The sequence below is a fragment of the Schistocerca cancellata genome, chromosome 10 (genome assembly GCF_023864275.1).
Source record: "Schistocerca cancellata isolate TAMUIC-IGC-003103 chromosome 10, iqSchCanc2.1, whole genome shotgun sequence".
Lineage (NCBI taxonomy): Eukaryota > Metazoa > Arthropoda > Insecta > Orthoptera > Acrididae > Schistocerca > Schistocerca cancellata.
The window spans coordinates 112161298-112186530 of record NC_064635.1 but is presented as its reverse complement, the minus strand read 5'-3'; the positions used below and the strand labels follow the sequence as shown (position 1 = coordinate 112186530).

The following is a 25233-nucleotide window of genomic DNA, read 5'->3' as shown; positions in this document are numbered from 1 at the left end:
GTCTCCGAGAGGGATAAATGTCTCAACGCGTGTGGCGATTACTTTCCCATTGTGGTAGACGTTCAGTTTTCATTTGGATACCCCTACATTTTCACTTAGAAACATAATTGAAGTATATGTGAAACGCTCTGCTTAGCCAGCAGGACAGGACGGATAGTATAAATTGTGGAAAGGGGCCAAAATAAGGGGCTGTCAGTTACACTCAAACATACAACTTTATTATTTGATCAGACATTACAAGAGCCCAAAAAATTTTTTTTTTCAAAACACACTTTAATTTAAAAACGGCTGAAGGCCAATAACTTAAAACACAAGCACAATCAGAATTTAAAAGGCAAGCCTTATCTTAAAGCAGTTCTTTACTTAGGCTGAAGTAAAAAAGTTAAATTGAGATCAGCTATAGGCCTAACACTTAAAACTCCATAACATTAATTTTTTTTAATACCTAAGGCCTTACACGTAACAGTTCTTTAATCAGGCTGAAGGCCTTAAGAGCAAACAACTCAAAGTCAAAATCGGCTGAAGGCCCAAGACCTAAAAAAATTCAGCAACTTTAAAATTTTTAAAACGCTATAGGGCTTACGTGAAACAGTGGTTTAAACTGGGCTGAAGGCCTAAGAGCAAAATAACTCTAATTTTAAAAAATCGACTATAAGCCAACAAGTACAAACAACAAGAACAAATTTTTAAAAAAAATAGGGCAGTACACCCAAGGGCTCTCAGATGTTCGAGGGTCGGCCTGTAATTCAAACACTAGCAGTCCCTTAGCTGAGACAGGTCCGGCTGAGCCAACCATTCACGATCCGATGACAACCCAACCGAACGATAGTCAGTGGACCCACCGACAAGATAACTTCCACTTCACCCGACTAGGGCACAACAGGGAGCTCAACTGAAAAACGTAGAAGATATTGGCGCCCACAACCAATCATACAAAGGAGCTGTCAAACTACACACCGTGCTGGACAGCAACAACACGATGAGGAAGCTACACTGCCTGAAATTTACATCAACGGTCAACGCAGGTAAACGGAACGTTAACGGACACAAGGCACAAGATTCCGCTGATGCACTTCAGTTCAAATAACCAAATACAGTGAAACTCCACCGGACAGTGGCTAGAATTTTCATAACTTGAAAACTATGTTGTTACTTGCGGGAATATCCCAACAGCCGACAACGAACTGCAAAAGACACAATGTGAATAGTGTTGACTTGCTGGTAAGATGGATGAAAACTCAACTTTCGTGTCCAGGGTCGGTGAGCCACGGACCTCGTAGCAATGGGAACAGCGCCAAACAATCCGCCAGCGGAAACGGCCAAACTACGCCCCGCCGAGAATTCCTCGCTGCTCCACGCCAACCGACCTACTTGTCGCACACCGCCCAGCCGGAAACTATAACAGCCAGATCAAAAATACACTCCTGGAAATTGAAATAAGAACACCGTGAATTCATTGTCCCAGGAAGGGGAAACTTTATTGACACATTCCTGGGGTCAGATACATCACATGATCACACTGACAGAACCACAGGCACATAGACACAGGCAACAGAGCATGCACAATGTCGGCACTAGTACAGTGTACATCCACCTTTCGCAGCAATGCAGGCTGCTATTCTCCCATGAAGACGATCGTAGAGATGCTGGATGTAGTCCTGTGGAACGGCTTGCCATGCCATTTCCACCTGGCGCCTCAGTTGGACGAGCGTTCGTGCTGGACGTGCAGACCGCGTGAGACGACGCTTCATCCAGTCCCAAACATGCTCAATGGGGGACAGATCCGGAGATCTTGCTGGCCAGGGTAGTTGACTTACACCTTCTAGAGCACGTTGGGTGGCACGGGATACATGCGGACGTGCATTGTCCTGTTGGAACAGCAAGTTCCCTTGCCGGTCTAGGAATGGTAGAACGATGGGTTCGATGACGGTTTGGATGTACCGTGCACTATTCAGTGTCCCCTCGACGATCACCAGTGGTGTACGGCCAGTGTAGGAGATCGCTCCCCACACCATGATGCCGGGTGTTGGCCCTGTGTGCCTCGGTCGTATGCAGTCCTGATTGTGGCGCTCACCTGCACGGCGCCAAACACGCATACGACCATCATTGGCACCAAGGCAGAAGCGACTCTCATCGCTGAAGACGACACGTCTCCATTCGTCCCTCCATTCACGCCTGTCGCGACACCACTGGAGGCGGGCTGCACGATGTTGGGGAGTGAGCGGAAGACGGCCTAACGGTGTGCGGGACCGTAGCCCAGCTTCATGGAGACGGTTGCGAATGGTCCTCGCCGATACCCCAGGAGCAACAGTGTCCCTAATTTGCTGGGAAGTGGCGGTGCGGTCCCCTACGGCACTGCGTAGGATCCTACGGTCTTGGCGTGCATCCGTGCGTCGCTGCGGTCCGGTCCCAGGTCGACGGGCACGTGGACCTTCCGCCGACCACTGGCGACAACATCGATGTACTGTGGAGACCTCACGCCCCACGTGTTGAGCAATTCGGCGGTACGTCCACCCGGCCTCCCGCATGCCCACTATACGCCCTCGCTCAAAGTCCGTCAACTGCACATACGGTTCACGTCCACGCTGTCGCGGCATGCTACCAGTGTTAAAGACTGCGATGGAGCTCCGTATGCCACGGCAAACTGGCTGACACTGACGGCGGCGGTGCACAAATGTTGCGCAGCTAGCGCCATTCGACGGCCAACACCGCGGTTCCTGGTGTGTCCGCTGTGCCGTGCGTGTGATCATTGCTTGTACAGCCCTCTCGCAGTGTCCGGAGCAATTATGGTGGGTCTGACACACCGGTGTCAATGTGTTCTTTTTTCTATTTCCAGGAGTGTAGTACAAGGTGGGAATATCGATACACACCGCTGCTGCCACCTGAAGAAGGAGAGGATAACAGCATAATCGCCATAGCCACGGGAGGCTAAACACAGAATCGTAACGAAGGTTTAATCCAGTGCATAGCATGAGCCAGCCACGGCTCAATATGAATGCACAGTGTCTTTTGGACATGTTTGAAAGGACACTACGTATTCGCGCAATTGATTCACTTTGACGGAAAAAGTTCGGCACACACGCACATTTTATTCCACCAGCAGGAAGCTAAAAATTAGCGAGCACGGAGAACATGTACTGGGACTGTGGACAGGTAGCGCTAGGTACGAATGTGAGTCGCCCAGGGAGCGTGTGATACACACTGTTTCTGGGTAGCGCAGTGGCTCACCCAAGTGCCTAGCAAGCAGGGGATACTGCGTTTGAATTCCGGTGTGGCACACATTTTAATTCGTCGCCGCTAAACCCGCATAAAAGTCCTGATGCAGCTGGTATTATTAGTTTGTTACCTTACACAAACTGAGGGCCTCAGAAGCAAATGGACTGAATATCTCGATTAAATTAACTGCTGAAGACTACATTGATCGGTCCGATATTGTAATCTGGTAGGGCAGAAAAGTGTGGAATGGCCACGAAGAGATGGGCACCATAACAGGCGTTACATGACGCCAGAAAGAAATTTTTTGATACGGCAACTAAAACTTTTTGACTACCCCATGCATAGGAATGTTTTTAGCGGTATGGGATTTCGTTTTGCGACAATCGTCCTTCTCACCTATTGTCACGTACAGAAATACTCTTCTTTTTCTTTTAATAATGGGTCACCAGGCGGCCTTGCGTCGTAACTGTGCCACTGCTCCGAACAAACAGAATGATAGTTATTTATCTTGTATACAAGATATTGACGACTCAAGGAGGGCATAATCTTACTATTTTCGGGAGCTCAGAAGCTTGCAAGACAAACACAAAATGCAACTCCGTGTTCAGGGTCGCCAGTGCTGATTGGTTCCTCGGCTCTCTCGCAAACACAGCGCGTCTGCGAACAAGGGTTAGAGCTGTGTTGACGCTCGGAGGTGTGTCGCGCGATGCAAAAACAAGTGTGCCGACGCGGAGCGCAGCTGCCACTGTGCAAACAGCAGCTGCAGGTTATGTGAGGGGGCGTGGGTGGGGAGCGGGCCTATATTTAGGCGGCGCACCTCCGCCAGGACTGCCGCTGAAAGACCAAGATGGCTCTCTGGAGGATTCTCGCTTGTTTCCTGGTCGCCGTCGCCGCCTCTGACGGTCAGTGCTTCGCTTGCGAACTGCTCGCTAGCTGCCACCTGCTAGCTGTCTGTTTATTTTGATTTCAAAGCTCGGACATTTCGATCGGTTAGTAACTAGCACAGCGGTCAAGAAATTTGTCACGCCCTTATCCCCATCATCCCCCCTCGCCCCAAAATGAATGACTGGAACTCTATTCCATGATATAATTTTTAGCCGGCCGCGGTGGCCGTGCGGTTCTGGCGCTGCAGTCAGGAACCGCGGGACTGCTATGGTCGCAGGTTCGAATCCTGCCTCGGGCATGGGTGTGTGTGATGTCCTTACGTTAGTTAGGTTTGAGTAGTTCTAAGTTCTAGGGGACTTATGACCTAAGATGTTGAGTCCCATAGTGCTCAGAGCCATTTGAACCATTTTTTTTATAATGTTTATTTTGCTTTTGTCGCCTTATCAGCAACGAGAATACATCGAAATTTTGCGAAATTTTATACTCTCGTATAAACTTGGTAACAGAGAAAATACGTAACATGTCGGAGGGTTTCAACGAGCCGCAGTCATCTCCAGTGCATCCTCTACACTGCCGATACGCTTCAGTCACGCGAACCTATTCGTTCAAAATATTCAAATATGTGTGAAATCTTATGGGACTTAACTGCTAAGGTCATCAGTCCCTAAGCTTACACACTACTTAACCTAAACTGTCCTAAGGACAAACACACACACCCATGCCCGAGGGAGGCCTCGAACCTCCGCCGGGACCAGCCGCACAGTCCATGACTGCAGCGCCTTTGACCGCTCGGTAAATCCCGGGCGGCGAACATTTTCGTGTTCTACAGCATACCAATTATACAGGTAGCCATAGGCCTCAGCCCTACGCCTCAGAAACCTCAGTTCTCTCCACCAATACACCTCCATGGGTAATCAGTGAACCCAACAATATAAGGACTCCCTAAACGCACGCATTCATTGTAAGACCGTTCACACCGATTCTTCTCAGTAATTTCTCATTGTCCTATCAAATAACCTACGTCACATAAATAAGTTCACTGCTAGCGTAGCTGTCTCAACATTAAAATACAAAATTAATTTTGCAATACGATTTTAATGTTGAGAGAGGTGTAAACGCAAATGAAATAAACATGTTAAGCTACTTGAAAATATCTGTATATGACACACACACACACACACACACACACACACACACACACACACACAAAATACGGAAGCGGTAATCGCCTGTAATAAATCGTAATTGTTTCAGGATAACTAATCAGTTACAACAGCCATCAGCCATCAAATTTTTCAACCCTTAGTCTAAATTTTGCACTCAGTTGACATTTTTTCCATGTATCATACCTCATAATTCTTCCTTCTTATTGTCATCAGAGGATATTGTCACTGATATTATTTTGTCCTGAGTATTAATCCCACGTCTGAGTCCTCCTTTAACTCTTGTACACACTTTTTTCTTCTTCAAAATAATCTGGAGAATTTGTAGAACACCTGATTTACAGATGTTGCTTCGTTGCGATTTGTGACACAAGAAAGAAGACACACTTGCGGTGCACATTCTTACTAAAGAGTTATTGTTTGCAATTGTTTGATTAAGCCTCCACCGTAGCTACTTCACTGACGTCGCTCATGCGCAATTAATAAAATCATTCTCGGAGGTCTTTCTCGCAAATAAAGTCGCAGAGACTGACAACACCTACCCCTACAGCCCATCCGCGCTCTTTGTGGACTCGACTGCATTCCTCACTGATGGATGACATTCTGTCCAGTAGTTACATTTAAGAGGAGAGTTTTTATATGGCCACCGCTGTCCCGACTGTTACAGGCGCGACGTACGACTATGCAGACGCCATCAGGAAGTCGATCCTGTTCTACCAGGCTCAGCGCTCTGGCAGGCTGTCCGGCATGGACCCCCTGGTGTCCTGGAGGAAGGACTCCTGCCTCACCGACCAGGGCTGGAACGGGGAAGACCTCACCCAGGGGTACTTTGACGGTAGGTCCTTTCACCATGTTTTGTAGAATATAGGCTATTTTTATATTCAGCTTTGACTGTTAATACTTAAATTGCAATGTACTTCGAAGCCTTTAGCCGGCTCCAACCTTAGGGATTTAGGCACGGTTATGCAAGTGAAAAACACCCGCAAGTATTTCTTGCTGTCATACCATGGCTTTCTATAATGTAGTGAATATAGAGAATAAGCTCTTCTATTGCACATGTCTGACAGTGTGTATGCGTGTGTGACTCAGTATATATATATATACACTCCTGGAAATTGAAATAAGAACACCGTGAATTCATTATCCCAGGAAGGGGAAACTTTATTGACACATTCCTGGGGTCAGATACATCACATGATCACACTGACAGAACCACAGGCACATAGACACAGGCAACAGAGCATGCACAATGTCGGCGCTACTACAGTGTATATCTACCTTTCGCAGCAATGCAGGCTGCTATTCTCCCATGGAGACGATCGTAGAGATGCTGGATGTAGTCCTGTGGAACGGCTTGCCATGCCATTTCCACCTGGCGCCTCAGTTGGACCAGCGTTCGTGCTGGACGTGCAGACCGCGTGAGACGACGCTTCATCCAGTCCCAAACATGCTCAATGGGGGACAGATCCGGAGATTTTGCTGGCCTTCTAGAGCACGTTGGGTGGCACGGGATACATGCGGACGTGCATTGTCTTGTTGGAACAGCAAGTTCCCTTGCCGGTCTAGGAATGGTAGAACGATGGGTTCGATGACGGTTTGGATGTACCGTGCACTATTCAGTGTCCCCTCGACGATCACCAGTGGTGTACGGCCAGAGTAGGAGATCGCTCCCCACACCATGATGCCGGGTGTTGGCCCTGTGTGCCTCGGTCGTATGCAGTCCTGATTGTGGCGCTCACCTGCACGGCGCCAAACACGCATACGACCATCATTGGCACCAAGGCAGAAGCGACTCTCATCGCTGAAGACGACACGTCTCCATTCGTCCCTCCATTCACGCCTGTCGCGACACCACTGGAGGCGGGCTGCACGATGTTGGGGTGTGAGCGGAAGACGGCCTAACGGTTTGCGGGACCGTAGTCCAGCTTCATGGAGACGGTTGCGAATGGTCCTCGCCGATACCCCAGGAGCAACAGTGTCCCTAATTTGCTGGGAAGTGGCGGTGCGGTCCCCTACGGCACTGCGTAGAATCCTACGGTCTTGGCGTGCATCCGTGCGTCGCTGCGGTCCGGTCCCAGGTCGACGGGCACGTTCACCTTCCGCCGACCACTGGCGACAACATCGATGTACTGTGTAGACCTCACGCCCCACGTGTTGAGCAATTCGGCGGTACGTCCACCCGGCCTCCCGCATGCCCACTATACGCCCTCGCTCAAAGTCCGTCAACTGCACATACGGTTCACGTCCACGCTGTCGCGGCATGCTACCAGTGTTAAAGACTGCGATGAAGCTCCGTATACCACGGCAAACTGGCTGACACTGACGGCGGCGGTGCACAAATGTTGCGCAGCTAGCGCCAACACCGCGGTTCCTGGTGTGTCCGCTGTGCCGTGCGTGTGATCATTGCTTGTACAGCCCTCTCGCAGTGTCCGGAGCAAGTATGGTGGGTCTGACACACAGGTGTCAATGTGTTCTTTTTTCCATTTCCAGGAGTATATATATATATATATATATATATATATATATATATATATATATATATATGTGTGTGTGTGTGTGTGTGTGTGTGTGTGTGTGTGTGCGTGTGCTGAGTGTGTGTATGGTAGAACATCTTGGCAGCCAGGTATGTAGCAATAGAACTATACAAAAATAGCACACGCAGTAGGAACTCCTGTATTAGAAAGAGTTTATTGTAATATACTGCTGCTCTCGAGTACTAACAGCCCTTTTTCCAAAATGTTCTCTAGTTTTTATAGCACACTTGCTTACGTGTAATTTATGTAGGGAAAAATATTAAATGCCGGCTGGTGATATCAAGAACAGAATTTCCGATAAAGCGGAATTTGTTAACGTATAATGTAAATTTTAGTGTTAGGAAGTTTTTTTCGAGGTATTTGTGTTAGTTTAGTCTTGTAAGGAGGAAGAATGTGGACAGTAAGTAATGCAGACAAGAAGAGACTAGAAGGTTTTGAAACTTTTTGCTACAGAACAATACTAAGGATTAGATAGGTAGATGGAATAACGTACGACGAGGTACTGAATCGTACTGACAAAAAAAAAATAATTATGGTACAACTTGACTAAAAGGAAGGATTGTTTTATAGTACACGCCCTAAGGCATCAAGAAATAATCAGTTTGGTAATGGAGGGAAGTGTGCGGAGTTAAAATTGTAGAGGGAGACGAAGAGATGAATTCAGTAAGCAGACTGAAATGAATGTAGTTTTCAGTAAATATTCGTAGGTTGTTATGAATCATTCAGATACAAGACCACATAAAATATGTCTTTAATGAAAACAACCGGTTTCAACAATCTTTGGAGTCATCTTCAGGTATTCAACATCTATCTGCTGTAAAACGTGTTCATTTTAGATGGACCTTACGTACAAGATGGCGGCGTAAAGTGAACATGTTTTGCCACAGAAAGATGTTTAACATCTGAGGATGACTGCAAAGACTCTTGAAACCACCTGTCTAAATTAAAGAAGCATTTTATCTGGGCTTGGCTTTTGAATGATTTTTAACAATTAAAACATCGCCCTTCAATGCTCTCAGAATTAGAAAATTCAATCATATTCTGAGATGAAGAATCTTGCTCGGGACAGACTATCGTAGAGAGCTGCAACGCTTTTTATAGTTACATAACTAGATACGACAGTAATGTCAGAGTCAGGTAGACTTTAGTATGGCTTACATTTCATCTCTATATTTCGAAAATAGTTTAGGAAATATTTCATGCTGAGAATGTATGTGGCAACGCTAGGTAGATATATAACATACTTCAAAATGTAGTATACGCCACTTTAAAATGTGCCAGACGTTGGAATTACTGCCGAATGTAATGGCAGATCAGTAGAAGTTTTAAGAATAATTATGAACTTCCAGTATGCTGGAATACCTGTGGGTCGCCAACTTCTGTTAGTCAGTACAAAAAAAAAAAAAAAAAAAAAAAAGTCCAGAGCTGCAAATTTTGCTTTTTTTCTTCTCTTGGTGGTTAGTTTCGCTGTATGCGCTGTAACTGTTTGGTACACATTCTTGACATGGTCTTCACATCTTCGGGAATACCATTTTGACCATATAACGATGATCTGAAAATGGGTCTCGGCCCGAAACTAGACATCAAGTGAACAAAAAAAGTGAAATTTGCAACTTTGGACTGATATTTCGTTGTGCGGTTTCAGAGTATTGTCTAGGTACACGTTAAATGTTTGTATGAAAGCTATGGAGCACAGCTTAAGGATGATTCTACATATAACCGTAAAATTAAGGAGGGAGTTGCAGGTAGAAAACGATACCAGATGTGTCTGATTTAATGATCTTAGTGAAACAGTTAGTGTTAATGAAGAACATTATACATATTCACTGCACTCATGCACAAGGATGACATCAGAATATGTATGCTCTGCAGGTGTGCTGACTTAGCAGCCTCCTTTACATTCGTTACCCTAAGCAAAACGTGAGCCTCAACTCTGGCAAAAGACATTCCCAAGTTGACGAGAGGTTTTTTCGGATTCATATATCAGCAGCTGACTCCTGAAATGAACTGTCTTGTGGGTACGCCCTCCAGTCGGATGGACCAGTCGCCTGGTGCAATTGACCCCTCTTCTGCGATCTGTTTTTCGATAAGGACGAAATGGTGACGAAAACAACATAACACACAGTTCCCGAGCGAAGAATATCTCCGACCCAACCGGGCATCGAAACTGGACTGCTTGCATGGCATTCTCCCGTACTGATCACTCAACTATGGAGTCAAACATTTATGACAGACCAAATGACTATACTTATTTTGTAACAAACTGTTCTACCTGACATAAAAAAGTCTATCAAACAATCCCAATCAGCTTCTGAAGTGATGCCATTGTGACCGAATGTGATTAAATCCAGTTAACGTAAGTATTCCCATTGGCTACGTTATATCCTCTTGTAAGATTCTGTTAAATCACGTGCGTCCGTGCCAGCTACTGCTCTGACTATGTCTCTCATGCAGATAATACAACGGGAGTGTCTAGTACACTAAACACGTCAGAAATGACCATTACCCAACGGATTACTTTCAGGGCTTAAATCATGCTTGTGCTAGAATAATGTTACTACTGCGCCAAAATATTTACGTTTAGGTACAACATAGGCTCAAAAGCTTAGCTGTATAGTAGTACAGAGTGAAACTGAAATGTGCTGTAGAAGTGGAGCGAGCTCTAAGAAGAGTTTAATTGCAGCTGGCGATTACGTGAAGTTCACCTTCCCGCTGTCTTTCGCGCTGACCATGCTGTCGTGGGGCGCCATCGAGTACGAGCAGGGCTACAATCAGGCTGGTGCAATGGACGGCGTGCGCGACACCATCAAGTGGGGCACCGACTGGCTGCTCAAGGCCCACACCGCCCCCAACGAGATCTACCTGCAGGTGGGCAACGGCACCGCCGACCACGCCTACTGGGGCCGCCCGGAGGACATCAACTTCCCCAGGCCGGCCTACCGGCTGGACACGGAGAGACCTGGTGAGTACCAAATCTCCTGGACGAGTGGGGCCTCCTGGAGGACATAACTTCCCCTGGTCGGCTTAACAGCTGGACATGGAGAAATCTGGTGAGTAACAAATCAGCTGCCCAAGTGGGGCCTCTTGGACGAAATCAACTTCCCCAGGCCGGCCTAACGGCTGGACACAGGGAGACCTGGTGAGTAACAAATCACCTGGCCGAGTGGGACCTCCTGGAGGACATCAACTTCCTCACGCTGGCTGGCTGACTGAGCATGGAGAGACCTGGTGAGTACCAAATCAGCTGGCATAGTGGGGCATCTTGAAGGACACCATCTTCACCAGGCCAGTCTACCACCTGAAAACGGAGAGAACAAGTGAGTGGCGTGTCATTCAAGTCTAGGACACGATTCTATTGTAAAATGTAAACATTAGCTGCTCGAAATACCGAACTCTGGAAATGTCGAACCTATTCAGGTATATAGGGCCATTTTTTCCATGATCGGGCGAATTTCGTTTTGAAACGCAACGTTTCGTCTCCATCTGTGTAGTACCTCATGGAGCCTTGTAGTTTTTCCAAGGTCCGATGAACATCCTGGCTCGCTATTGACTGAAGAGAAGTTCCATGTCTGCATTTACCTAGTGTAGAGGCGTGATGTCACATACTTTGAAAACTCCTACGCAATTGGTCATTGTCGGTTGCTGCCGACCGCTATTGCTATCATACCATGGTGGAAGTCTGATACACATCTTCTTCATCTCCAGAATCCAGAAACAATTTAGAGTCACATCCTATTGCTATCGATTAAAATTATTGAGGAGCAGAGATATCCCTCTGACCTCTCTGTTTGGCCTTCCCTGATATCAGTTTGTGGCTGCCAGCACCTGAGTCTTATCAGGGTGAATCCTATGGTCTCCTGCCTGATTTGTCTATTTCTCCCCTTCTACATCTGCCCCTGTGTTCGTCTTGTCGTTTCACCACTATTCTTTTAGTAATAACCATGAACACGTCCCCAGAACTACACGGTAGCCTGTAAATTCCTGATTCTTACATGATCTTTCCATTGATCTGCAAGCATATTTGACCGACTTTAAATATTCCTGTATCATCCTGGCGGGTTTGTAAATTACAGCGATATACCATATACAGGGTGGTCCAATGATAGTGACCGGGCCAAATATCTCACGAAATAAGCAGCAAACGAAGGAGTAAACCAGATGGCGCTATGGATGGCCCGCTAGATGGTGCTGCCATAGGTCAATCGGATATCAACTGCGTTTTCTAAAATGGAACGCCCATTGTTATTACATATTCGTGCAGTACGTAAAGAAATATGAACGTTTTAGTTGACCACTTTTTTCGCTTTGTGATAGATGGCGCTGTAATAGTCACAGACGTGTGAGTACGTGGTATCACGTAACATTCCGCCAGTGCGGACGGTATTTGCTTCGTGATACATTATCTGTGTTAAAATGGACCGTTTACCAATTGCGGAAAAGGCTATTGTGATCAAAATGCCCAACGGGCGTGTGCTATGTATACTGCTCGGTATCCTGGACGACATCATCGAAGTGTCCGGACCGTTCGCCGGATAGTTACGTTACTTAAGGGAACAGGAAGTGTTCAACCACATGTGAAACGTCAACGACGACCCAACTAGATATTGTAGATGCTGTCGCGGCTAATCCGCACAACAGTAGCAGAGAAATTGCGCGAGAATCGGGAATCTCAAAAACGTCGGTGTTGAGAATGCTACATCAACATCGATTGCACCCTTACCATATTTCTATGCACCGAGAATTGCATGGCTACGACTCACAACATCGTGTACAGTTCTGCCAATGGGCACAAGACAAATTACGGGACGATGACAGATTTTTTGCACGCGTTCTATTTAGCGACGAAGCGTCATTCCCCAACAGCGGTAACGTAAACCCGCATAATATGCACTATTGGGCAACGGAAAATCCACGATGTCTGCGACAAGTGGAACATCAGCGTCCTTGGTGGGTTAATGTATAGTTCGGCCCCCATTTTATCGATGGCAAACTAAATGGTACAATGTATGCTGATTTCCTACGTAATGTTCTACCGATGTTACTACAAGATGTTTCACTGTATGACAAAAAGGCGATGTACTTCCAACATGATGGATGTCCGGCACATAGCTCGCGGGCGGTTGAAGCGGTATTGAATAGCATATTTCATGACAGGTGGATTGTTCGTCGAAGTACCATACCATGGCCCGCACGTTCAGTGGATCTGACGTCCCAGGATTTCTTTCTGTGGGGGAAGTTGAAGGATATTTGCTATTGTGATCCACCGGCAACACATGACTAACATGCGTCAGCGCATTGTCAATGCATGTGCGAACATTACGGAAGGCGAACTACTCGCTGTTGACAGGAATGTCGTTACACATATTGCCAAATACATTGCGGTTGACGGACATCATTTTGTGCCTTTATTGCATTAATGTGGTATTTACAGGTAATCACGCAGTAACAGCATGCGTTCCCAGATATGATAAGTTCACAAAGGTACATGTATCACATTGGAAGAACCGAAATAAAATGTTCAAACGTACCTACGTTCTGTATTTTAATTTAAAAACCTACCTGTTACGAACTGTTCGTCTAAAATTGTGAGCCATCTATCACAAAGCGAAAAAAGTGGTCCGACTAAAACATTCATATTTCTTTATGTACCATACGAATATGTAATAAAAAATGGGGGCTCCTATTTAAAAAAACGCAGTTCATTTCCGTTTGACCTATGGCAGCGCCATTTAGCGGGCAAACCATAGCGCCATCTGTTTTCCCCCTTCAATCTAGACAAGTTTGGTTCTTTGTAGTTTTTTCTTTGACTCTTACTCCGTTGGTTTTTGCCCTGGCCACGATCAATGGACCACCCTGCATATATATATATATATATATGGTGAGTCACCTAACGTTACCGTTGGATATATTTCGTAAACCACATCAAATACTGACGAATCGATTCCACAGACCGAACGTGAGGAGAGGGGCTAGTGCAATTGGATAATACAAACCATAAAAAAATGCACGGAAGTATGTTTTTTAACACGAACCTACGTTTTTTAAATGCCACCCCGTTAGTTTTGTTAGCACATCTGAACATATAAACAAATACATAATCAGTGCCGTTTGTTGCATTGTAAAATGTTAATTACATCCGGAGATATTGTAACCTAAAGTTGACGCTTGAGTACCACTCCTCCGCTGTTCGATCGTGTGTATCGGAGAGCACCGAATTAGGTAGGGATCCAAAGGGAACGGTGATGGACCTTAGGTACAGAAGAGACTGGAACAGCACATTACGTCCACATGCTAACACCTTTTTATTGGTCTTTTTCACTGACGCACTACGGAGTGGAATAGAGTGTGTCCCGACATGTCAAGCCAATAGATGTTCATTGTGGTGGCCATCATTTGCTGCACACAATTGCAATCTCTGGCGTAATGAATGTCGTACACGCCGCAGTACATCTGGTGCAATGTCGCCGCAGGCTGCCAGAATACGTTGTTTCATATCCTCTGGGGTTGTAGGCACATCACGGCACACATTCTCCTTTAACGTACCCCATAGAAAGAAGGTGTAAGATCAGGAGAACGGGCTGGCCAATTTATGCGTCCTCCTCGTCCTATGAAACGCCCGTCGAACGTGTACCTCACTCCTCATGGTAATGTACATGTGCGTCAGTGAAAAAGACCAATAAAAAGGTGTTAGCATGTGGACGTAATGTGCTGTTCCAGTCTCTTCTGTACCTAAGGTCCATCACCGTTTCCTTTGGATCCCTACGTAATTCGGTGCTCTCCGATACACACGATCGAACAATGGAGGAGTGGAACTCAAGCGTTAACTTTAGGTTACAGTATCTCCGGATGTAATTAACATTTTACAATGCAATAAACGGCACTGATTACGTATTTGTTTATATGTTCAGATGTGCTAACAAAACTAAGGGGGTTCCATTTAAAAAAACGTAGGTTTGTGTTAAAAAACATACTTCCGTGCATTTTTTAATGGTTTGTATTAACCAATTACACTAGCCCCTCTCCTCACGTTCGGTCTGTGGAATCGATTCGTCAGTATTTGATGTGGTTTATGACATATATCCAGAGGTAACGTTAGGTGACTCACCCTATATATATATATATATATATATATACGAAGGCAGTTCAATAAGTAATGCAACACTTTTTTTCTGAAACAGGGGTTGTTTTATTCAGCATTGAAATACACCAGGTTATTCCCCAATCTTTTAGCTACACAACACTATTTTTCAACGTAATCTCCATTCAATGCTACGGCCTTACGCCACCTTGAAATGAGGGCCTGTATGCCTGCACGGTACCATTCCACTGGTCGATGTCGGAGCCAACGTCGTACTGCATCAATAACTTCTTCATCATCTGCGTAGTGCCTCCCACGGATTGCGTCCTTCATTGGGCAAAACATATGGAAATCCGACGGTGCGAGATCGTGGCTGTAGGGTGCATGAGGAAGAACAGTCCACTGAAGTTTTGTGCGCTCCTCTCGGGTGTGAAGACTTGTGTGAGGTCTTGCGTTGTCATGAAGAAGGAGAAGTTCGTTCAGATTTTTGTGCCTACGAACACGGTGAAGTCGTTTCTTCAATTTCTAAAGAGTAGCGCATTACACTTCAGAGTTGATCGTTTGACCATGGGGAAGGACATCGAACAGAATAACCCCTTCAGCGTCCCAGAAGACTGTAACCGTGACTTTACCGGCTGAGGGTATGGCTTTAAACTTTTTCTTGGTAGGGGAGTGGGTGTGGCGCCACTCCATTGATTGCCGTTTTGTTTCAGGTTCGAAGTGATGAACCCATGTTTCATCGCCTGTAACAATCTTTGACAAGAAATTGTCACCCTCAGCCACATGACGAGCAAGCAATTCCGCACAGATGGTTCTCCTTTGCTCTTCATGGTGTTCGGTTAGACAACGAGGGACCCAGCGTGAACAAACCTTTGAATATCCCAACTGGTGAACAATTGTGACAGCACTACCAACAGAGATGTCAAGTTGAGCACTGAGTTGTTTGATGGTGATCCGTCGATCATCTCGAACGAGTGTGTTCGCGCGCTCCGCCATTGCAGGAGTCACAGCTGTGCACGGCCGGCCCGCACGCGGGAGATCAGACAGTCTTGCTTGACCTTGCGGCGATGATGACACACGCTTTGCCCAACGACTCACCGTGCTTTTGTCCACTGCCAGATCACCGTAAACATTCTGCAAGCGCCTATGAATATCTGAGATGCCCTGGTTTTCCGCCAAAAGAAACTCGATTACTGCCCGTTGTTTGCAACGCACATCCGTTACAGACGCCATTTTTAACAGCTCCGTACAGCGCTGCCATCTGTCGGAAGTCAATGAAACTATACGAGACGAAGCGGGAATGTTTGAAAATATTCCACAAGAAATTTCCGGTTTTTTCAACCAAAATTGGCCGAGAAAAAATGTGTTGCATTACTTATTGAACTGCCCTCGTATATATGGTCAAGAAAAATTTTTGTATATATGGCCTTTATTGTAGGGGTGTCATCACACTGATTGGCTTAAAGAAGATAATCATTTTTTTTTTAAATTGTCTTCAGGACACAGCATCGACACGTCCCTTGAGTTATTTCTGTATCACTTGAGTTCATTCTCTGGCTTAATGCAATATTTCGATGGATAAATGTCTACATGGAATTTGTGTTTCCTGACGTAAACTTGCAGACTGGAACGTCAGATATATCGCACGTAGCGCGAGCATAGTCAGTAGTTCGGCGTGTCCCGTAATGTTTGCCGTTTCACGTAGCCGACAGAGCACGTGTACATAAGACGAGGAAGATGGCGCTCACTTGGGATCGCTCTGTCCACAGGGTCGGACTGCGCTGGGGAGGCCGCCGCGGCGCTGGCCTCTGCGTCGATAGTGTTCAGCTCGGTGGACGCCACCTACTCGGCCACGCTGCTCAACGCGGCCAAGGAGCTCATCGCGTTCGCCGACAACTACCGCGGACGCAGCGTCGACTCCGTGCCCGACACGGCAGAGTTCTACGCGTGAGTATCCACTCAGAAATACTGGCGAGCGCCCTACTTTCTAAGAACACAAGGCAAGCTGCAGTGCTAAATAGCACTCGCCGCCACGCTACTTACGGTGGCTTGCGGAGTATGCACGTACATGTTGAAACACATTACACCAGTGACATCGAAATAAGTGTCCAAGGAATAGAAAAGCAACAGAAATCACTCAACAGAGGAGAGTCCACTGGACCTGACGGGATACGAATTCGATTCTACACAGAGTACGCGAAAGAACTTTTCCCCCCTTCTAACAGCCGTGTACCATAAGTCTCTAGAGGAACGGAAGGTTCCAGATGATTGGAAAAGAGCACAGGTTGTTCCAGTTTTCAAGAATGGTAGTCGAGCAGATGCACAAAACTATAGGCCTATATCTCTGACATCGATCTGTTGTAGAATTGTAGAACATGTTTTCTCTCGCGTATCATGTCATTTCTGGAAACCCAAAATCTACTCTGTAGGAATCAACGTGGATTCCGGAAACAGCGATCGTGTGAGACCCAACTCTCTTTATTTGTTCATGAGACCCAGAAAATATTAGATACAGGCTCTCGGGTAGATGCCATTTTCCTTGACTTCCGGAAGGCATTCGATACAGTTCCGCACAAAGTAAGAGCCTACGGAATATCAGACCAGCTGTGTGGCTGGTTTGAAGAGTTTTTTGCAAGCAGAACACAGCATGTTGTTCTCAATGGAGAGACGTCCACAGACGTTGTATAATTTCTGGCGTGCCACAGGGGAGTGTTGTGGGGCCATTGCTGTTCACAAAATATATAAATGACCTAGTAGATAGTGTCGGAAGTTCCATGCGGCTTTTCGCGGATGATGCTATAGTATACAGAGAAGTTGCAGCATTAGAAAATTGCAGCGAAATGCAGGAAGATCTGCAGCGGATAGGCACCTGGTGCAGGGAGTGGCAACTGACCCATAACATAGACAAATGTAATGTATTGCGAATACATAGAAAGAAGGATCCTTTATGGTATGATTATATGATAGCGGAACAAACACTGGTAGCAGATGCTTCTGTAAAATATCTGGGAGTATGCGTACGGAACGATTTGAAGTGGTATTATCATATAAAATTAATTGTTGTTAAGGCGGGTGCCAGTTTGAGATTCATTGGGAGAGTCCTTAGAAAATGTAGTCCATCAACAAAGGAGGTGGCTTACAAAACACTCGTTCGACCTATACTTGAGTATTACTCATCAGTGTGGGGTCCGTACCAGGTCGGACAGACATAGGATACAGAGAAGATCCAAAGAAGAGCGGCGCGTTTCGTCACAGGGTTATTTGGTAAGCGTGATAGCGTTACGGAGATGTTTAGCAAATTCAAGTGGCAGTCTCTGTAAGAGAGGCGCTCTGCATCGCGGTGTAGCTTGCTGTCCAGGTTTCGAGAAGGTGCGTTTCTGGATGAGGTATCGAATATATTGCTTCCCCCTACTTATACCTCCCGAGGAGATCACGAATGTAAAATTAGAGAGATTCGAGTGCGCACGTAGGCTTTCCGGCAGTCGTTCTTCCCGCGAACCATCCGGGACTGGAACAGGAAAAGGAGGTAATGACAGTGCGACGTAAAGTGCCCTCCGCCAGCCGTTGGGTGGCTTGCGGAGTATAAATGTAGATGTAGATGTAGATGCCGCATACCACTGTGAGACAGCTTGATGCAATATAACTTGGGCGCACAAAGAGAGCAGGCTATGCCCGTAGTTTAGCTCAGAGAGGTAGCTCAAAGAACGTTCCTGTTTGCAGCGCTCATTGACAGTCACGTAGCAGCACTTATCGCACGGGAAACACAACGCCTAGTCGAGTCAGCGGAAGAAGATCCCCGACAGCGTTGCAATGTGGTAGGCGCGGCTGTTTCGTGCACCTACTTTAACTCTTCACGTTACGCGATACTCGACACATCGCTATGGTAACGTCCCACTGTTATCACAGCTCTATAGACTACTATTGTTTCCGCCTGCAGTCTTTTGTGTTTCGTAGCTGAAAGCTGGCAGCATCGGTGACTGCTGTTAATAATCTTGTTCCGCTGACTTTAGTACAGCCAGATATATCCGTTTTTAAACAAAAAATTCACTTATTTCCCACTGGAAGAATGTGACTTTTGTAAATGTTTGTATAATAATTTAATATGTCACAATCGGTTAGACATCCACTGTCCACTCATGTTAATGTGGCCACTGAGTAAAAGCCTGAAAAAACACTTTTTGCAGCACAAGATGTGCAGGCAGTGAGGTTGAGGTTCTGGAAGGTATCAACATGGATGTGGAGCCATTACAACTCCAGTGCCGTGCACATCTGCACTAGGCTTCTTGGCTGAGAATCCATGGCGCGAACTGCCCAGCCGATGTCGTCAGACTGCACCTCTATTGGATTTAAATCCGGAGAGTTTGGTGACCAGTGGAGTCTGCTAAGCCTATCCCGACTATCTTCAAACCACGTACGCGCTCCGCTAGCTGTGTCGCATTGTGCTGCTGGTAGATGACATCGCGCTGAGGTAAAACAAACTGCATTTAAGGGTCCAACAACAAAAGCGTATTTGTGTTCCAGAATGGCGAAGTCACGAAGGGAATATCACGAAAACTTTCTCCAGAACATAATGCTCCCTCCTGACGCTTGGACACTTTGCATTCAGACGTTTAAACCTGTACATTCCAACGGAAACTCGTCGGCTGGATCTGCTGAGATGTTTCAAATGGATCTGAGCACTATGGGACTTAACATCTGAGGTCATCAGTCCCTTAGAACATAGAACTACTTAAACCTAACAAACCTAAGGACGTCACACACACCCATGCGCGAGGCAGGATTCGAACCTGCGACCGTAGCAGTCGCGCGGTTCCAGACTGAAGCGCCTAGAACCGCTCGGCCACACCGGCCGGCTCTGCTGAGATATTTACAGGTGAAGAGACTTGCAATTGTTGAGCAACTGACCGTCCAGATGAACAGAGAGGCTAGGAAAGGTTCCTCAGTGACCATTCAGCGAATGTTGCTGCATATGGACCTGTGTACTAGGTACCTGATCCTTGCACCCATGCTGACTGCTTTTCATCGGCGTCGAAGGCTGGAATGTACACGCTAGTCCCGCAGATGGACGTCCAATGGGCGCCGAAATGTGGTCCTTTCACATGAATGACGTTTCTTGCTCCACTGGACATATGGCTGTTGAAACTCGAAGAAATCACTCTGTAACAGCCGTTGGGAAGGTGCAGTTATTCTTCCGTCGGCCATCTCGTCATTCTTGGAGGCACAGTGGTTCAATACAAGGATGTATGTATCCCTGGGGCCCATGTACATACCTACATGCAGTTTGTTTTTCCTCGGCGTAATGGCATCTGCCAGCAGGACAACGCAGCGGGTCACACAGCTTGTACTCTAAGTGCGTGGTTTGAAGAGCACGACGATGAGTTAACCGTACTCACATGCCAACGGACTCAAACCCAATCGAGAATCTGCAGGACTACCTCTACTTGGGTGTTTGCGCCATGAATCCTCAAATTTAAACAGACGGAAAATCCCCAAGATTGGCGATCTTTTACAGAAGCTCGAAATTTAGCACGGACTTCAATGCGAGATGCTTATAACAGTTTCCACAACGAAACGTTGTCTCGAAACCTGGCAGAAAGTCCAAAGCGATTCTGGTCGTATGTGAAAAGTATGTTAGCGCCAAGAAACAATCAATGCCTTCTCTGCGCGATAGCAATGGAGATACTATCGAAGACAGTGCTGTCAAAGCAGAGTTACTAAACACAGCCTTCCGAAATGCCTTCACAAAAGAAGGCGAAGTAAATGTTCCAGAATTCGAATCAAGAATAGCTGCCAACATTGGTAACTTAGAAGTAAATATCCTCAGAATAGTGAAGCAAATTAAATCACTTAATAAAGGTAAGTCTCCTGGTCCAGACTGTATACCAATTAAGTTCCTTTCGGAGTATGCTGATGCATTAGCTCCATACTTATCAATCATATACAACCGTTCCCTCGACGACAGATCCGTACCCAAAGTGGAAAGTTGCACAGGTCACACCAATATTCAAGAAAGGTAGTAGGAGTAATCCACTAAATTATTAACGTCGATATGCAGCAGAATTTTAGAACATGTATTGTGTTCGAACGTAATGAATTACCTCGAAGAAAACGGTCTATTGACACACAGTCAACATGGGTTTAGAAAACATCGTTCTTGTGAAAAACAACTAGCTTATTCACATGAAGTGCTGAGTGCTACTGACAAGCGATGTCAGATCGATTCCATATTTCTGGATTTCCGGAAGGCTTTTGACACTGTACCACACAAGCGCCTCGTAGTGAAATTGCGTGCTTATGGAATATCGTCTCAGTTATGTGACTGGATCTGTGATTTCCCGTCAGAGAGGTCACAGTTCGTAGTAACTGACGGAAAGTCATCGAGTAAAACAGAAGTGATTTCTGGCGTTATAGGTAGTGTTATAGGTCCTTTGCTGTTCCTTATCTATATAAACTATTAGGGAGACAATCTGAGCAGCTGTCTTCGGTTATTTGCAGATGACGCTGTCGTTTATCGACTAATAAAGTCATCAGAAGATAAAAACAAAGTGCAAAACGATTTAGAAGAAATATCGGAATGCTGCGAAAAGTGGCAGTTGAACTTAAATAACGAAAAGTGTGAGGTCATCCACACGAGTGCTAAAAGGAACGCGTTAAACTTCGGTTACACGATAAATCAGTCTATCTAAAAGCCGTAAATTCAACTAAATACCTAGGTATTACAATTACGAACAATTTAAATTGGAAGGAACACATAGAAAATGTTGTGGGGAAGGCTAACCAAAGACTGCGTTTCATTGGCAGGACACTTAGAATATGTAACAGACTTACTAAGGAGACTGTCTACACTACGCTTGACCGTCCTCTTCTAGAATACTATTGCACGGTGTGGGATTCTTATCAGATAGAACTGACTGAGTACATCGAAAAAGTTCAAAGAATGGCAGCACGTTTTGTATTGTCGCGATATGTGGGAGAGAGTATCACAAAAATGATACAGGATTTGGGATGGACATCATTAAAAGAAAGGCGTTTTTCGTTGCGACGGAATCTTCTCACGAAATTCCAATCATCAACTTTGTCCTCCGAATGCGAAAATATTTTGTTGACACCGACTTATATAGGGAGGAACGATCACAAAGATAAACTAAGGGAAATCAGAGCTCGTAGGGAAAGATATAGGTGTTCATTCTTCCTGCGCGCTATACTAGATTGGAATAATAGAGAATTGTGAAGCTGGTTCGATGAACCCTCTGCCGGGCAATTAAATGTGATTTGCAAATTATCCATGTAGAGGTAGATGCAGAACCGAGTAACCCAGAGCAGTTCTCGGCGGCCCTGAAGTCGGCATAGCTCGGTATTCCTGCCAGTACCTACACGAACTTCAATGACTCCCTTCCTACTCGTTTCGCAGATGTCGGAGGTGAAAAAGGTGGTTTATTCAGGCTTTTGGCAGGTGGTTACATTAATTTTGCTGGATAGTGCAGCTTTGCCTCTTTACCTAAATGACATGGGTAGTTAATTGCTTCACTGTTCACATTTCTTCCTCGTCATTCAGGGTGAAAATAATACGGGCGTTGTATGGTTGGTAAACAGTTGCAACGCCTACGTTCTGCCATCCTGGTAACCGTGAATGCAGGGCTTTTAAAAACGGTTTTCAGGGATATGGCCTAAAACAGTGCAGATTGGATTATCCTTCAGGTATTTAGCATTTAACTGTTAGAGACGTCGTTTATTTTCATTTTGGATGTGGCACTGGATAACAATATTTGGATGATCTGGAGTAATTGAACCCACGGCACCGACTGAAAAAGTTTGACTGATCCTGTCATGTGCGAGGTATGGAAACACGGCCCACGACCAGCCTTCACTTTCAAACTTCAAAGACGCTTGCATGTGCTGCTCCTTCGGCGGTACTGGATAGCTCTGTCACTGCCGACCTTAAGTAACGTTTTGGTTTCGAGTATCGGTGGAACACAAAGTTTTAACTTTACAGTAGGTTGCAGAAGAGCCCACACTGAAAGATACACTTGGTTAAAACAGATAACTGTCTGAATCCAGGTACTTCGATCGACTGCTTCGCCTAACATTTCTTAGTGTTTTGAACATGTTGTTTACAAAAAGGGCAGCTTATCAGGTTCATACAAGCTGTCACTCATAAAATCTATTTTCTCGTTGTGAATGAACATTATTTCACATTTTCAATAAATATTCTACCGAATTTCTAACAAAGAAAACCGAAGACGAAATCTGAATCAAACGACGACAGCTTTTTGACGAAGTACAGGCTGTGTCATTGGTATGCCAATCCAACGATAATTTTCAGTAATATTGTACTGCAGTCGAAAGTTTGTGTTACAGTACATGAGAAACAACTTTTAACATGTGAAAAGCTACGTTAAAATGAACAAAAAAGGACTTTGATACCGAAACAATCAATTAAATATTGGTCGAATGCTTATAGTCGACTTATGGCTCGTAAAAAGCGGTGATAATTCAACAGAATGATGTCAAAATGTTTGGGCTTTTATTTCATTATTGCAAAAATATACAGAAAAAAGAGGTTTCGGTGACACACACCAGACGAAGCCGATGATAGCACTCATGTTGTGAGTACATTAAATCTGCGAATGGTGTAATTCGGTCAAAAGCAATTACTGGAATAAAAAGGAGAATGAGGTCTACAGTGTGCTCTGCTCATAAAATACAACGTTGCTATTTCTCCCTGGAGACGTTTCGAAATTTGTACACAGAACTAAATTCTAAGAAATTACGAACACGTTTCTAAGCACGGACGTCCACAATGGGGTGCAAGACGTGACACTTTTTCTGTTGTGAATTGGCAGGAGCCAATTCACGGAGTTTGGAGGAAGCTGAAAGGCACGCGATTAAGCTCACGCAGACTGGCGTGAAGTCTGGAACAGGGCAGAGAAATAAGACTAGCAACACAAGAGTAACTGGTAGAATACTTAACTTTAATCCACAATTGGTGAACATCTCTCGTTACTGTACAGGCTTCACAATATTAATTATCAAATGCTATGGCGCCTTGCTAGGTCGTAGCAAATGACGTAGCTGAAGGCTATGCTAACTATCGTCTCGGCAAATGAGAGCGTATTTGTCAGTGTAGCTTCGCTAGCAAAGTCGGCTGTCCAACTGGGGCGAGTGCTAGGACGTCTCTCCAGACCTGCCGTGTGGCGGCGCTCGGTCTGCAATCACAGACAGTGGCGACACGCGGGCCCGACGTATACTAGCGGACCGCGGCCGATTTAAAGGCTACCACCTAGCAAGTGTGGTGTCTGGCGGTGACACCACATTTTCAGCCACCAATCACCCAGAATCTAGGGGTAAGGACATTATACTTGTTTCATATATCCCCGAAAATTTTGGCACTGATTGCCTGCGAATCTATTAAATAACATATGCAACATTAAAATTTAGGAAAACAGCCTTGCTAATCAAAATAAACCTGTCGCGATCATGACTGTTTTACTGAATTTTAATGTTCTAGCACACTAAGCCGGTCGCTGTAGCGGAGCGGTTCTAGGCGGTTCAGTCCGGAACCGTGCAGCTGCTACGGTCGCAGGTTCGAATTTTGCCTCGGGCATGGATGTGTGTCACGTCCTTAGGTTAGTTAGGTTTAATTAGTTCTCGTCTAGGGAACTGATGACCTCAGATGTTAAAAGCTATTTGAACCATTTGATCACTACCTTCTCATCACCGTCCATTGAAAGAATGCTGTATAAAATTTATTTAGCTTTGCCGCGACAGTAAATACTCTCTCTTTTGTTTAAGGTTATTTCGTGTTCTCCACTTTGAGAAGTAGTAATTTGCCACTTTTTGGGACTGCTTTTGCTGAGTTCCAGGTAATGCGTCGCTTAGAGTTTTATATTCCATTCACGATTTTTAATTTTCATTGACAAGCTGATATTGTTACTATATAAATAAAAAATATTTCTTGCGAACAACTCGTTAAATATCCTGAAGTTGATAATAAAAATAGTTTAATTTCACATCCTTAATTCAAAATAATGGCTTTCACGTTTATATTAATAATACAGAATATATACTTAACTTATATTAATAAAATATTTGTTGTGAAATTATTCCACCTAAAAAGGACGGTGAATGAATAGCTATTAATCCTTGAAGCGACAATAAGTAACGTGTATTTCTGTCATATTTAGGTCTTGGGGCTGTATTTGTAAGATATATTAAGTTATAAGTAATTTCTGTCATACTGTATTTAGTTCTTGAGATAACTCCAACAGCCGGCCGCGGTGGTCTAGCGGTTCTAGGCGCGCAGTCTGGAACCGCGCGACTGCTACGGTCGCAGGTTCGAATCCTGCTTCGGGCATGG

The 25233-nt window shown here is 45.3% G+C and overlaps 1 protein-coding gene across 1 annotated transcript in view; it reads left to right on the top strand.

The window, feature by feature from the left end:
- The first annotated feature begins 3983 nt into the window (after positions 1-3983).
- LOC126106360 (uncharacterized) overlaps positions 3984-25233 on the top strand; it is a 43993-nt gene continuing 22743 nt past the window's right edge. Inside the window, exons 1-4 of the mRNA XM_049912611.1 lie at positions 3984-4118; positions 5932-6099; positions 10482-10760; positions 16646-16823. Of these exons, the coding sequence (XP_049768568.1) occupies positions 4064-4118; positions 5932-6099; positions 10482-10760; positions 16646-16823 (680 nt within the window). The 5' untranslated portion in view covers positions 3984-4063. The remainder of the gene's footprint in view (positions 4119-5931; positions 6100-10481; positions 10761-16645; positions 16824-25233) is intronic.